The following is a 15,686-nucleotide window of genomic DNA, read 5'->3' on the forward strand; positions in this document are numbered from 1 at the left end:
CCATAAAAGTAAACATAATTACACATACTATTATGTGGTGTGACGGGAAGGACAACTATAACTAAAACAAAAAAGTTGTCAAGAGTCTGCCTGATAGAGCTTCCAAAGACACATTTTATATTTGAAGTCATATTGTAAGATTATCTCACAATGATGTCCTTGTTATTTTTCTACAATTTCTGGGGGTTTTCACATGATTATGATGTTCATCCATGTCATAAAATAACCATAGTCAGTGCTCTAATTCCAAGAAACTCTATTAAGGGATGAACCTTTGGACAGTATTTATTGTGGGACATTAGAGCACATCAGACATATCGAATTGCATTCTGAATATGAAGAATGTCCTAATGATATCAAATAATTTTGATTGTTTGAAATTTGCAATGTAATACACATTTTATGTCAAATGATTAAAAATTGATATTTTTTTATATTTAACAGTACTCGAAGTAAACTTTATAAATCTGATGATTTATACTTGAAGTGTATGTAGGTGGGATAAAAAGCCGACGATCAATTGAAAATTTTGACCTTTTATATTGGAGATATGGATTTTTTCCCAAAACACAAAAAAAAATAGGTATTTTTTGGGGGAAAATCCATCTTCAATATGAAAGGTCAAAAGTTTCAATTGATCGTCGGCTTTTCCTCCCAGCTACATACACTTTAAGAATATCATTAAATTTATAAAATTTACTTCGAGGACTGTTATCAAAATGTGAAAAATATCAAATTTTAATAATTTGTCATAACATTTGTATTATATCGTGAATTTCAAAAAATTAAAATTATTTGATATCAGAAAGACATTCTTCGTATTCAGAATGCAATTTGATGTCTGATGTGCTCTCATGTCCCACAAAAAATACTGTCGAAACGCTCATTCCAGATCCCTTTGTATTTTACTTTGGATTCCAAAATAAGTGTAGTAAATGCATAAATGAGCCAGGACTGTGCAACCGATTTCCTCTGTATCGCCTCAATAATTTACATGTTTCGAAATATAAGCAACATTTTATGGTGGTAATTTGGCCTACTGAATTCTTGACCCGAACAAGTTTCTGAGGGCTTGAATGGAAAGTCAAGCTGGAGAAGGACACAGATGGAAAAAAAAAAACAAGATGCAAGTAATGCGTGAACAAGTGTAGAGAAAATATATATGGGCCATTGGCCCCCGGGCACACCTATGATTTCAAGGCCTGCTCATTTAAGTTACCTTAATGGGCATTAACATAAAGATGATTTTGTAGGAAAAATAAAATAAAAATGTCATAGAAATCTTACAATGTTTCTTTAAATGGAAAAAAAAATATGTGACATGATCAAGGGAATGAGTCACATGTCAGCAATTGTCAATTAGAAGTTTTTTACATCTTTTTCTGGTAGTTTACAAATGCTACATTTTGATGCAGACAGACATCTATACTGATGTGTGTCTTAAGTCCATTCCGCCTTCTCCTGGAGCGTAGCATCAATATGGAAGTACCCCTGTTTATTTGCCTTTTGTGTAAGTTTAATTTAAAGCATATTAAAGTGGTTTTCTTATGGAGGAGGAACAGACTTATGACAATTTATCAATGGCTGAAAACAATATAAAACAAAAGAATTTGAACATTGTTTTGGCCAATATCTCAAAGACAGTATTAGCAACATCTGACTCATTCCCCTTGATCATGTCACATATACCTGAAAACTATGCAAATTATGAAACCGTTTTCAAAAGTGTGTTATATAGGAATACCAAGGGGCATTGAATTGTATGTTTGTGGGGTGTGTGTGTCTGGATAATCACTGTTAGAGAAGGATGTTTTATTCCCACCTGCTGTCATGGATTCACATGGACGAAGTGCAAGTTTGTAATCATATTTGACTTGATCATGCAAAATAGGACAAAAATTGATAAGCAACCTGCAACATTATGTCATTTTTGTCAGAATCTGGCTAAATTAACTGTATTAGGCCAAAAAAAAACCAAGTTTGTTTCTTGTAGCCTGCACACATTGCATTCTAGAGGCTGTTTTTTGCGCATTGCATTTTTTTAAAACATTTGTGTTAAAAATCAGGGAAAAACAAGAAACGAAACAAGCCAGAAACGAGGCTAGAATTAATTGCACGATCAGCGGAAGCATCAAGGAAGCAATGATTATGTTTATAATCATGGGGTTAACCAAACATGGCAGCAACAACTTGAACAAGTAAACAAATTGTGAAGTGGTTCTTGTTGCACATTGCAGTTTTTTGTATATAAAAGAGAAATTTAAAAAAAAATGGTTTGCTCTCTACAGACTTGCTATTAGAAACAAACTTTTTGGCCTTTTGTATAATTGTAGTGAAAACAATGAAAAGCATACTGAAATTTTAATATGAAATCATTGCCCTAACATTTAAAACAAACAAAAACATAAATTTTGACAGTGTCCTTATTTTCCATGATTGATTCACAAATCCTACATCAGTCCACCCCACAGAATTAGAGACAGAGAACCGGGACTCGACTGCCATCTTGATACAGGCATGGAGCAAAAATTGGGGGTATTAGGTTTCCCTCGCAATGCAAGCATGACATGAATGATGGGGGACACTAATGATGAGACGCAGAATTGTTTTCGTTAGTCTCCGCACACCATCAGCAAGGACCAGAATACCCCCAATTTTCTCCCCATAGCTGACGGCACGATTGTACTTGGCGGTATAGGGAGTCCTGGTTCTCCTTCTAATTCTGTGGTCCACCCAGTAGTGAAACATGCTACCAACTTCCTCTGTGGAGTGCTAATGTGTGGTTTTTTTTACTATTGTTAGCTGTGACCGAAATATTGTAAATAGAATGATTGGGAAAACATGAAGTTTTACATAAAAAAGAATGAACACACACAAGTGGGAAAGCCAAATATTTGGTTGGTCCTGCAGCTGTCTATTGGTGTTCATGCAGTAATGTGTCAATCATGAGATGATAATTTTGTAAGTTATATTTATCAATCTTCAGGAGAATGACAGAAGGGTGCCTGGTATTTGTATTACATCAGAGGATGAATGGATTATTCCTGTTGAAATCGGTACACCCCCATGGAAGACTTCATCTTAATCTTCCACAATGGGAGTATGAATTTCAAATGGGGTTACCTGAATTACTGACTCCATCTACACCCTAAATCTCATGTCTCTCATAGAGGGCATGTAGATTTCAACTGGAATAACCAATTAAACACTTCCCAGTAGAAAGTAATTTTGGAAGCATTGTGCTGCTTTTTCAAGTTCCAGCTAAGTAAAATGAGGAAAAATATCACAAAGTAAAATTTTGGAAACAAATTGACATTTCTTCAAAAAAAAGCAATTTAAAATTTTATTTTGCACAACAATTGGAATTTTTGACATTGTTCCCATTTTATTGAAGTACTCAAAAAAGTAGTCCTGTAATGTTTCCAAATCACCTACTGGGTACACTATGATGCCAGACCAATGGTGTGTGCAAACAGGGCAACAACACACAAGATAGGACTCAGAGATGACAGTCTGCAGGAAATTTGACTGATTTCGGGAAATTTTGCTCAGATGTTCAATTTTCACACATTTCTGACAATTGGCATCTCTGATTGGTTGTCAAATTTGGATTTGTCACTTTTATTTGAGCTGCAATTTCACTTCAATCAAAAAGAAAATGAACTTGAAAATGTACTATTAACTGAGGGGTTATCTCTCTGTGGTAGTTCCAAAATAACAATTTTTCAGTCAAATTCAATGGAAGCCCTAGCGACATTTATGCTTTTCCCATAATCTGTAGCAAAAGTGTTGAGTATCACCAAGGCTTCCATTGCAAAAGTATTGAATCATTCTATGTTAATTATGTCATTCTTGCATTCTCCTGAAGCAATGTATTATGAAAAGTGATGTATAAAATTTTAATGAGTAGGTGTTATTTCTGCAAGAAAAAGGGTTTTTGTCCATGTTTTCCGGTATCCTCCTGCATCTAAAACTGAGCTTACTTCCCCAAGTATATATTGATCTGCCTTAGCTTGTCTCCCGTATTGAATAAAGGTATTGAAAGTGGTGCAAATGGTCAGAGTATCCGGCAATCACCAATAAATCCAAGCATCCTGCAACCCTATCACCACAATTGTAATGAGATTGTGATCTTATAGTTTGATCAGCTCGTAATCAGCGAGCCTACAGTCTGTCCACTTTGAAGTATGAAGTAAAGTACGCAGTAAATTGGGTAGTTTCCAAAAGGTAATGTCAATAGGAATTAACACACTGCTATGCGCACAGCCTCTTAATACGCAACGCACGATACGCTTACCCAAAATGTGCGTACCTGACTTCTTACTTCGCACAATACGCTTACCCAAAATGTGCGTACCTGACTTCTTACTTCAAAGTGGACAAACTTTACATCGCGGATTAATATCAATGTTTTATTTCAAGAATTATCTTGTAATCTTGCCAGAAGCATCACAAATTATCAATGCGGGTTCTCTACACTTTCACTCTACACTCTCTACACATGAGTCTACTTTCCCGCATAGTGGTAAAAGCCTTACAATTCCCACCAATAACAAGCTGATCAAACACATTTTTCTTTCCCAAAATATTTTCAATGTATTTTTTTCATCATAAAGCAATAAGAATGTGAATGTAGTAGCTGGTGGTTAGACCCCATATATTGACTATATATGATCCAATTATATACATGTAATTCACTGCCATTGAAAACATTCTCCCATCAGTTTCTCATCAAAATATGAGAATTTGAGTTGGTAAAATGATTCCATATTTTGTCTATTAATGATTAATGTTGTTTATGTACCTTTTTATAATAAAAATAAAACCCAATCCTGAAAAGTGGTTGTAGGGACTTGATATGTAAAGAAGAACACTCTGAACTTCAAATGTTGGCCTCTTTTTCTTTTGAACAGGCATAAATTTGCTACTAAAGAATACCAAATGTCCCAAACATATAATTAATGCTAATCATGAAAGCAGAATCAGTCATTCAACAGTAGGATATGTATGTACATGCTTTTATTCTCATGCAAATGAGGCTGTTGAATTCGGAAACCATGGTTAATGTATAACCACAGGCAGCTGATGCTGAAGATAGCAATTAACACTTGCAGAAAGTTATTTGCATTGTTTAAAAATGAAGAGCTTATTTCCAAACCGTGTTAAGTCCACAAACATGTGTTTCTGATTTACCAGTGCGATGCAATGGGTTGTGATGCTATAGGTATTACAATTTCAGTTGGATGCACCATTACAAAGCAAACAGTGGAGGTTGCATGCACAGTAACAATACTGTGTGAGGCCTTTGATTCCCAAATGAGAACAACAGTCTGCATATTGTTAACCAGTGTTGTGGTAAATAATGGCTTGTTAATGGTACAACTTATTGTTGCTAACTTGTCAAAGTAATTGTGAGTGTATCACACAAGTAAATGAGAAACATGTGGGAATAAGCTATTCAAATATTTAAGTGATCTTATGGATGACCTATTCATGCTCGTTGATCATTTACACAAAATATTTTGTACAGAAAATATTCGATTAACTCCCAGGCCTACTACTATACCTGCGGGCCCCACCAAGATTGATTTTCATAAATGTAAGGAGTGATCATGTCACTTGCTTCTTCCTTGGCCTATAAAATTTTTTGTTTTGATTTTTTTTCCTACATGAACAATGTCTTCACCCTGAAATTGTATTGAAATGATTTTGTTCCTGCAGAAAATGATAAAATATGCTAGGTCTTAGCTAGGATGTAAACACATCTGTCTTTCTTGACTTAATTGAATGCAATATTGTGAAATTCACTAGCAATTTGAAAGGTTATGGCGAGTGACAACTTGTTGAAAATCAACTTTGGGTGAGGCTCGTCTCAAAGGGAAGTCTTTATTTTTAAAATAATAGAAACAAGTTTAAACATATACGAGTGGATATTCATACGTAGTGGTAGATAAAATGATTAAAGAGTTTAACTTTAACATTACACTATTTTTCGCTCACCTGGAACGTTTTCACTAGTTCGACTAGCGTCTTCAGTCATCAGTGAAGGTTATCCCGATCGTAGACAAGATACCATCACAGCATCACCATCTGCTGAAGACGCTAGTCGAACTAGTGAAAACGTTCCAGGTCAGTGAAAAATAGTGTAGTGTTTAAACATGTTTATGATATGGTACTTCAACACAAGACTTTTGATAGGATAAAAATTGGTGAAGCTCCGACTACTTCACGGCTTATTTTTAACATCTGTCATTGGTATGTACTTTGATAAAAGATTATCATACAAATTGTAAATATAATTATGTGATATATTTTTCATTTATTTTAGGAACTGACATTTCCATAATGGCATTTAAAACTAAATTATACAATCATCATGCCATCATTTGAATACAAAATTAAATAATAATTGCATCTGATAGATTTGGTCAGGGACCAATCACCAATGTGTATTTTATCGTATTAGATATGTCATTATTAATAAAATGTGTACCCAAACATGTTGTTGTCAGTATGAAATTATTGTGTTATAGCGTGACCTTCTACTTAGATTCGCCATAGAAGTGATGATGATGATGTAACAGGATTAACTACCGTAGCAATTTCTGAATATATCGCCCTGCACTACAAGTGGGTTGCACTCATCACCTGTGTATGTCTGCAATCATAAACTGAATATTACAATGCTGCTCTTTTCCAGGTGCAAGTAATTTGTGTGTTTGTTTCTTTTATTTTTTTATAGCACTTTGAATTCCCCAGTAAAGGTATATGCTGGAAACTAAATATTAAGTATTAAATATTAAATAAATAAATAAATAAATAAATATTAAATATTAAGTGGATTCCTACAGTAAGGCTAGTGGACCTTTTTCCCAGACATCACCGAATGATTGATATTGGGTCCAGCATTCAAGTCATCCACACCCAAACGCAAATACCGCACTGGCATGCTTGATCAACTTTATGTAATGCAAGGCGTTCTGCGCAAGCTTGCCAGCTCGCAGTATGCGTTAAAAGTGGGTGACCTGATTGACAGCCTCATCCCCAACTTTACCCTATCAAAATGCAGATTTTGGTATCAGGTGAAAGCTCATATTTTTCTCACTAACATATTGAAATTAGGCATTCCAAATCTGTATATTTCGAAGAAATCGTCAAAAACTGTCGAATTAGTCTCAAATATGGTATACCATATTTTGACTCATTCAGCAGTTTTTGATGATATCTTCGGAAATACACCGACTTGGAACTCCTAATTTCAGTATGTTAATGAGAAAAATATGATTCTTTCATTTGATATCTTTTACATGATCATGATGATTATCATTAATAAAAACACTGTAGACTACCAGTGTTACGCTGTATTAAATGTTAGTAATTCCATGAAGAATTAGTCGCATTTACAATGAAAATTTATATGATCTTTTTGCATGAATGCTTGAAAGGGACAACAGTTTATGTAATACATAAGTTTTAAAGAATTTAATTTTCCAAATATATCAGGTCACCTTCCTTTAAGTTCCTCACACCATAAAAAGTAAACAAACTTACAAAAACAAAACAAGGATTGATTTTCAAATAGCATCACATTTTTTTCTGCATCTTTGAATTTTATAGTATCAAATGAAATATTTTGTGGAATCTGAAGTGAAAGATGAAAAACCGACAAGAAAATATGCAATGTTTGGTGTTTTCACATTGTGTGCACATGGGGAATGCATATGTTGTTGTTTGTTTACATCTGAGACCCAATATTGATGTCACAGGAAAAAGGTCTAGTTATTTGGCAAAAGCAATTCAAAGTGTAAACTCAGTTTCACTATTATTTTGACACATTTTGAGCATAAACTAAGGGCGCGTTCTCACTATGCCTGTTTGATACCAGGACGTGGACTCGATCCTACATCGAGTCCACTTCCAAGCTTTATAGTGAGAAGCGAAATAATGGTCTCAATCCTACATCCAGGATGTAGCATCGAGACCACCTCATTGAGTGTAGTCTCGTACCTAGGGCGTGGTATCAAACAGCATAGTGAGAACAGCGTTTACAAGTGGACTCGATCCACTTATACCGGAAATGCTCTATGCACGACCTTGATGGCCAGCGTTGTACTATAGGCCTATACAATATACAGTCTACATTATATAATTTTCCATTATAAAATTTAAACATAGGCATTTTCAACTTTAAAAATTCATAGCTGGTATTATAGAACAAATTTCTACAGGCTTTATTTCGTGTAGTAATTTACAAAATTTATTTTTTATGTGGAAAAAGCTCGGGGAAAGTGGCTAGGCCTATACACGTAAGTTTGTTTGAGATTCTTGCCGTAGTTTAATGAGCAGCATGCTTCTCGTGCAGTGTGAAAACAACGGCATCGCGGCAAGATACAGATTTTCCCGGTCCCCGCACTCCGTGCATCCATGGGTATTCATGCTCGTCGAAAATTTCGCGAAATAGGGGGTGTTTTCAGATGAAGAAATGCGATTCATGAAACACACAAAAAGGGGTGTTTTTCAAACCACGTGTTCGCGAAATTGAAAAAAAAGGGTATTTTCATGGAGCAGCCTACGTTTCTGTCAGAAAAGGGTATGTTAGAAATATTGTGGGCGTTTTAGCGAAAATAGGGGTATTGTCGAAGGGCAAATAATTCTCGAAATCGCTAAAAAAAGGGGTGTTTTTCTTCTAAAAACTTCGCGAAAAGAGATGCAAAAGGGGGTGTTTTTAAAGTTCACCGACAAGCATGAATACCTGCGGATGCACGGAGTGCGGGGACCGGGACAGATTTTATCCAGTTTCAGAATTAAACAAAACGACTTTGAACTTCAAAAGGATATTATTCAGGTGTAATATATTCGTTTTTGAGGTGTCCATTTTGCTAGACTGAGTCAAAATTATCAATCAAAAATACTAAATAGTATTTTTGATGGTGATTTAGAGGTTGTGTTCCGTGTAAATCGGCGTGCTTGACCAAAATCAGAAATAACAACCCGATGTATTTCTCTCATTTTACACGTATATAGGCCTAATATAAAATAATAGTTTTTAATAGAGCGTTTTATTTCAGATCTTTCCAAATTATACATATCACAAAATAACATATCCATAGATTGCAGAAATATATCAGGGGGCCTGGAAATAAAAAATGATCTTTCAAAATTGATAGTTTGATTTGTGCTGTGAGTTCGGCTCAAAACATGCATTGCAACAGAATTTGTGACGTCATGCATTGATATTATAACATCCGGGTAAGTGGAGTCGATCCTACATCAGCATTTTGGTGGTAGTGAGAACGCGAAATCAATGTGGACTGAGTCCACTTGTATGTGGACTCGGACCTAGGTACGAGACCCCATGTCTGTAGTGAGAACACGACCTAAGAGTTGAACAAATCTTGAATTGTCACATTTTAGAAATATTCTGGCAAGTTGAAATGCTGGTGGGCAAGTTGTGAACCATTGCAAACGGTCTAAACTAAGCTATCAGGCAATTTGGTACAAATGTCCAGCGTATTTGAGCCAAGGTATAAAGATTCCGACATATTTCTCATCCTTCATGATATATCAGTACTTCTTGAAGAATCTGTTGAGTTCGTGGACAAATGTTGAGCATATCTGCAGCAGTAATGTCTTTTATGGGAAGGATAAGTTCTGCTATATCCTGAAGTATACCAAGCGTCTGAAATGAAAGAAGGAAGGAAGGAAGGAAATGGCATTATATCATGGATAGAACTAATCTGCACCAATGGGAAGATTTAGTAGGTGTTCTCAATTTGTGGAAAAATTCATGCTTTGTCATTAATTACATAAATATACCTGTTGAGTTTCTGTTCCAAAATAATGTACATTTTTGTAGCAATATATTGTCATTGAAGATCAAAGAGTCCATGTTCATCACCCATTTGACAAGAGCAAAGACACATGGGCCATATATTACTTGCTTGCTTGTGTTTGTATGCTTGGTAAAATTGCACTAAAAGTGTCTGAGGTTTAGTAAGATCGACATACCTTATCCAGCTGGGTAGGCACAGAGAGTGAGTTGGCATCAGATATGTCACCTAGCTTTGTCTCCACAAGTCTAACAAGAGACACATGTGCAAATGTAATATAGGTCTTGTATTACATGCTTGACTTTGTCTCTGTATGCTTGGTAGAATTAAGAGTGTCTGAGTTTTTTAGTATGACATACCTCCTTATCGTGTAGGGTCCCAGGCACAGAGATTGAGTTGTCATCAGATATTTCACAAAGTTTTGTCTCCACAAGTCTTACTAGAGACATAAACGCCTACCAAAGAGTAATTACCTCCCTTTATTACGATATAAAACTCAAAATTATGCATCAAATTTAAAAACTGAAACAGCGAAAACAAACCCAGGTTAATTCTGCAAATTTTGATAGCTCATTTGTTTGGATAGCTCAAAATTTGTAGCCATGTTGACTCCTTGAATGAAAAAGGTGTACTCAAGTCAGTGTACCATTACATTCTCTATATGACTGGTCAAGGATGACCCGTGATGACCAGGCACTCTAGTAACAAAAGCAACATTTTCAATGGGTTTAGGCACAACTTTTGAATGCGGTTCTTTTTCATTTAAAGGGTCACCATGTCAACAAATTTTGGGCTATTAAGACAAATGAGGCATCAAAATTTGTAAAACAAATCTGGGGTTCCCTTTGCTAGTCCAATTTTAAATTTTGATGCATAGATTTTGAATTATTATCTCATAATGAAGTGGGGTAATTACTTTTTGGTAGATGTTTAGCATGCTTGACTTTGTGTATGCTTGATAGAATTACAAGTGTCCCAAGGTTTCAGGTATGACATACGGTACCTTCTTATCCAGCAGGGTCCCAGGCACAGAGAGTGAGTTGGCATCAGATATGTCACCTAGCTTTGTCTCCACAAGTCTTATAAGAGACACAGGTGCAAAGGCACATGGGTCTCGTATTACATCCTTGAATTTGTCTCTGTATGCTTGGTAGAATTGTACTAGAGTGTCTTCATTTAGCAGGTGCACCTGAAACATGATAAGACGAGGGAATGAGCACATTTTAATTTTGGGTTGATTTGCTGTACAATTTTTGCAGAGCTTTTTCATGAAATATTTAATAACATTTCTTTGTCCTTCCTTATTTCATCTTTCCTTCAGACAATCTTTAGCTTAGAAGATCTCTCCACTCTGCTTTAAATTGTGACATCATGTTTAAGTGTGTCACATGTCCAAAGTTCACCAAGACTATAGGCCTATACGTCTTCATAAAAAAAAACCCTTACCTTTGTAGATGTGCTGTGTCTGTTTTGATCCTGATGTTTGAGTGACACCATGTGTCCAGGGTTCTCCAAGGTCAATTGTATCAAATCTTGTAAAGCTTGATTCAAAGAATTCACATAGTCCATCTGAAATGCTACACTATGGAAGACACGCCATAGCTCTGCAATGCTATCTACATCCTATGATGGGAAAACAAGCATAATACGAGGCTGGCTTCATGTGATACCATGATAATCCACAATATGGGCTATTCTAGTTAAAATCCATACACCCCCTATGGAAGACATGACCTTAATCTCCCACACACTGAGTGTGAATTTCAAAAAGGATTACCTGAATGGATGACTCCATTTGAAATTCTCACCCCCTGTGTGGGAGATTAAGGTTATGTCTTCCAAACGGGGTGTATGGGTATCAACTAGAATAGGCTTATCAGTACAGCTGCTTGCTATTTTTACCTTGGTTTTGTTTAATGAACTTTTCCTTCTCAACAAAACCAATTCCAAAATCAAATCTTTCTGCATGGCCCTCTGTCAGCATTGGGCAATTTGAAATACAGGCTGTCAGTTAACACCACAACTAACATCCTTAAATAATACTATAACATCATTTTCGTGTGAATATATTAAGAGCCCATAAATATTATTTTCACTCTCAATTTTGGAAAAGAAAGGAACTGTGATATATATTTTCACATTTATTTCACTTGGGAGCATCCAAAATTCATCCCAATTTAAATTCCCAGATGAAATTATTTCTGACCTTGAAATATAACTATATTTCCACATCAGTGAATTCATTTTGTCTTCAATATCAAGGGCTTTGTTACCTTGTTGATGAGTGCCCTAGTAAGAAGCAGCTTGTAGACTTCCATCATGTCATGGCTATCCTTCATAAAATCTCGTATCTGCTCATCTAATTCATCAGTCACTTGGCTCAACCCAGATGAATTGCATGGACTTATACCATCAATACACTTGACTTGCTCAAAATGAAAGCTTGCCTGGATGAAGTAAACAGTCATCTACAAGTTATAAGTTACTAATATAAAGACAATTTGTGACCTGCTACCACAAAATGAGCCTATGAATGAGTGAATGGCCCTAAAATACTAGTGGCTTGAACAGGTGCATGTGAAACAAAGAACACCAACGCAGCAGCCAGGATGTCTCAAAACTACCAATTTGCAACTTTATACTCATTTTGTGGTAGCAGGTTACATTTTTTCTACATCTAGATACCAACCACTTGATTGACAAATGATTATAATCAATCAGGAATCACTAGCATCAAATCACAAGCAGTTTATTTCAAGGCAACTTTCAAGGCCCAGTCACTAACTGACTGAAATGCTGGTAGCGTTGTACAATTGCTACTGGCGTTTGATCCCTAGCAATTTTTCACTCACTGCAACGAGTGGTATGATATGTGTGTTATCAGTGGATGAGGTTTGTGGCCCATAGATTTGGTCACACTACCCTACATAAACTAATAATCCTAGCATGGAGGACAAGTCGGCGGCAGAGTGCACCACTATCGTAAGTGCAGTAGAATGTAATAGCTGCCTGTTGTAAAACACCTATTATTTGCAGCACAATTCCCTCATCATGCTCATTGTAAAGTGTTGATGATCTGTATACTTTCTTGATGGCCACTAAGCTAACCCCAAGATATCATATCACCTTACATTTAGTTGGGTTATGTTATTATGTTATTGGTTAAAAGTAAGTATATTTATTGAAATGTTGCAAATGGCAGCTATTGCATTCTACTGCACTTACGATAGTGTTGCACTCTGCCAACGAATGCAAGTCCTCCTAATACAACATGCCAAAACAAACCAACAAATTTAGTATTTCATCAAACCCCATCTTGGCTAGTTGAGGGTCCAGTCTACGAGTGTCAGCAGTGATTTATCCTGATTTATTCCATGCAAAACCTAAATATTTCATAATTTTCCTATACTTCACGCTGAGCAAAGATGACAAGTTCAAATTCTCTGTTATCATATCAATTCCTACAGTTTATTACTTCACTTGCTCAAAATGCTGGTCAGGTGTGAGCGCATTCTGCATGGCTACTTGCAATACAAATGTATCTTATAACATTTCAAAATGAACAAGATTGAAAATGGTAAAGCTGACATATAACTAAGAATATTGAATATTGTTGATCTTTTAGGCTCACCTCTTTTTGATCAAGAAATACACTTCGGTAGAATTGTAGTGAACTGTAAGGATAAAATGGCTCACATCTGAAAGAAAACAATTTTAATTTAAAAATTCATCAATGTTATGCCCATGATTATTACTGAAGACTAAGCCTAGAATAGTTATTGCAGATCTGACCTTGTGGTCCAATACCAGTAATTATTTATTACACGGTTTCAATGGCAAAATGGCTAATTTTGGGTGGTACTTTCTCATATATATATGGAAAAGTTTTCCTATGAAAGTCTCTTTAAATAAATTTTACTCAACTCCAGTGTGTGCATGCTGTGTGTACAGAGGCGTTCGAGGTCAGTGCACAATGCATACATTACAACACAACACACTAAGCAGGGCTGTACGGAAGAGGTTATGGGTTTTCCTACGGTACGACAGCATTTTGTAACCAATCAGATTCCTTTTCAGAAAGGAGAATCTGGCAAAATATTTCTAGGAAATACCGTTTGAGCCAAGTCAATTGGATTGACTATTATCAAGTGAGGGCCGTCTATAGCACGCTACTTTAATGACACGGGGGTGCATGTCAGTGTATTTCGCCATAAATCGAGTGAGATTTTGGGAATACCTCATCGCGGTGTTTAGTGCTCCTGTACTGACGAGGTCTTTCATCAGATTTCCTAGAAAATCGGGAAAGTAAAGTTTAATATATACATGAGACAATTAAGAGTGAGCCAAAAATAAAAGACTTTCCCTTTATAATAATTGAAGTTGAATGTGAAAAAAGACAATTTTCTCCCATTGCTTAACTGTGGGACCCCTTTTATTTGAGCAAAAGAGACTACTTTTCCATATGAGAACTCTCACAGTTAAACGCCACCAATATCAGGTGCAACTAGATGATTTAAATGCCAGGTGGACCTGAGACTATTTTCTTGTTTCAATTGTACAAGTGATATGCATTAATCTAGAAATGTTTTCACTGTCCACTAAAAAAAAGCAAAAAAAGTAATGTCATTTTGGTTCACTACATGTGACACATTTAAAGATACAATCAGTGTGCTCTGGTATTGGAATGTTATTAAGGATTTTGGAAGAAAAATTTTCTTCTTGAGATACAAAGTAAACAAGAGAGTATGGAAAATTTGGTTATATTTGTAGGAATTAAAAATTTGAAAAATAAACCATTTTCCAGGTTAAAATCGCTTTGATTTGAAATGCCGCAATACCGTTGGTCATTAACAATACCAGCTGTTTATCATTAATATTTGATGATAAAAATGTATTATGCATTCAGTAATTACGGTCAAAATTCAAATGAATTACCACTGTGCCATTTTAGATGTAATTCCATGCTGTTGTCTGCTGCATTGGGAGGGGCCGGGGCACTTGGCTATTTTGGTGTACAGCATACACAAGTGGAAAAAAAACATGTTAAAAGGGGTGTTTTTGTGAAAGAAAATGGAACACACGCTTTACGTTTAGGAGTCTCCGTCATTTTCAAGAAAAAGGGGCGTTTTTTTCCAAGCTAGTTGAACATGTAAATTTGTTTTGGGAGTCATATTTTAACTTTTATGAGATACATTTGGTGCGAAACTGTGCTAAATCCTTGTTTAGGGTCATTTTTTGGCGGAAGACCAAAACCTTGTTAGATGGTATTTTGAAAACAGTTAGTCATACCTGTGTGTACTTTTATGTTCGAATACACCCCCTCACATTCAATTGCCTTTCCAAGTATAGCTGTCATAGTAGTTCATCACATTTCTACTAACTCTAGTTGCAAATTACATCATAATGGAATATAAAACTGATAAAAGTGAGTCCAGTTGATAAGTTTTATGTTCTAATTTAATCTTTAATAAACCTGGATGAATGACAACCTTCACAAACGTATCATACACAATAAACATTGGGCTGTTCTAGATGAAATCCAAACATGCCCAATGAAAGACCAAACCTAAATCTTCCATACAGGGAGTGTGCATTTTAAACAGGGTTACCCAATTGAGATCCTTACCCCCTGTGTGAGAGATTGAGATCATGTCTTCCATAAGGGGTGTATGGATTTCAACTGGAATAGCACATTACCTATCTTGAGCATTGTCTACATACAGGTAATGAAAGCTGAGGTATTTCACTATACAGAGATACCTCCAACCAATGGCTTGGTAAAGCTGAAAGGCAATGAAGAATAACAGATTATAACATGCATTAAGTAGGAACCACTATCAACACACGACAGCAAGC

The 15,686-nt window shown here is 35.7% G+C and overlaps 1 protein-coding gene across 1 annotated transcript in view; it reads right to left on the reverse strand.

Moving 5' to 3' along the window:
* Positions 1-9,384: 9,384 nt before the first annotated feature.
* LOC140164626 (uncharacterized) overlaps positions 9,385-15,686 on the reverse strand; it is a 42,019-nt gene continuing 35,717 nt past the window's right edge. Inside the window, exons 22-27 of the mRNA XM_072187960.1 lie at positions 15,528-15,613; positions 13,462-13,528; positions 12,104-12,277; positions 11,277-11,453; positions 10,834-11,019; positions 9,385-9,679 (exon numbers count right to left, since the gene is read on the reverse strand). Of these exons, the coding sequence (XP_072044061.1) occupies positions 9,548-9,679; positions 10,834-11,019; positions 11,277-11,453; positions 12,104-12,277; positions 13,462-13,528; positions 15,528-15,613 (822 nt within the window). The 3' untranslated portion in view covers positions 9,385-9,547. The remainder of the gene's footprint in view (positions 9,680-10,833; positions 11,020-11,276; positions 11,454-12,103; positions 12,278-13,461; positions 13,529-15,527; positions 15,614-15,686) is intronic.

The sequence above is a fragment of the Amphiura filiformis genome, chromosome 11 (genome assembly GCF_039555335.1).
Source record: "Amphiura filiformis chromosome 11, Afil_fr2py, whole genome shotgun sequence".
NCBI lineage: Eukaryota > Metazoa > Echinodermata > Ophiuroidea > Amphilepidida > Amphiuridae > Amphiura > Amphiura filiformis.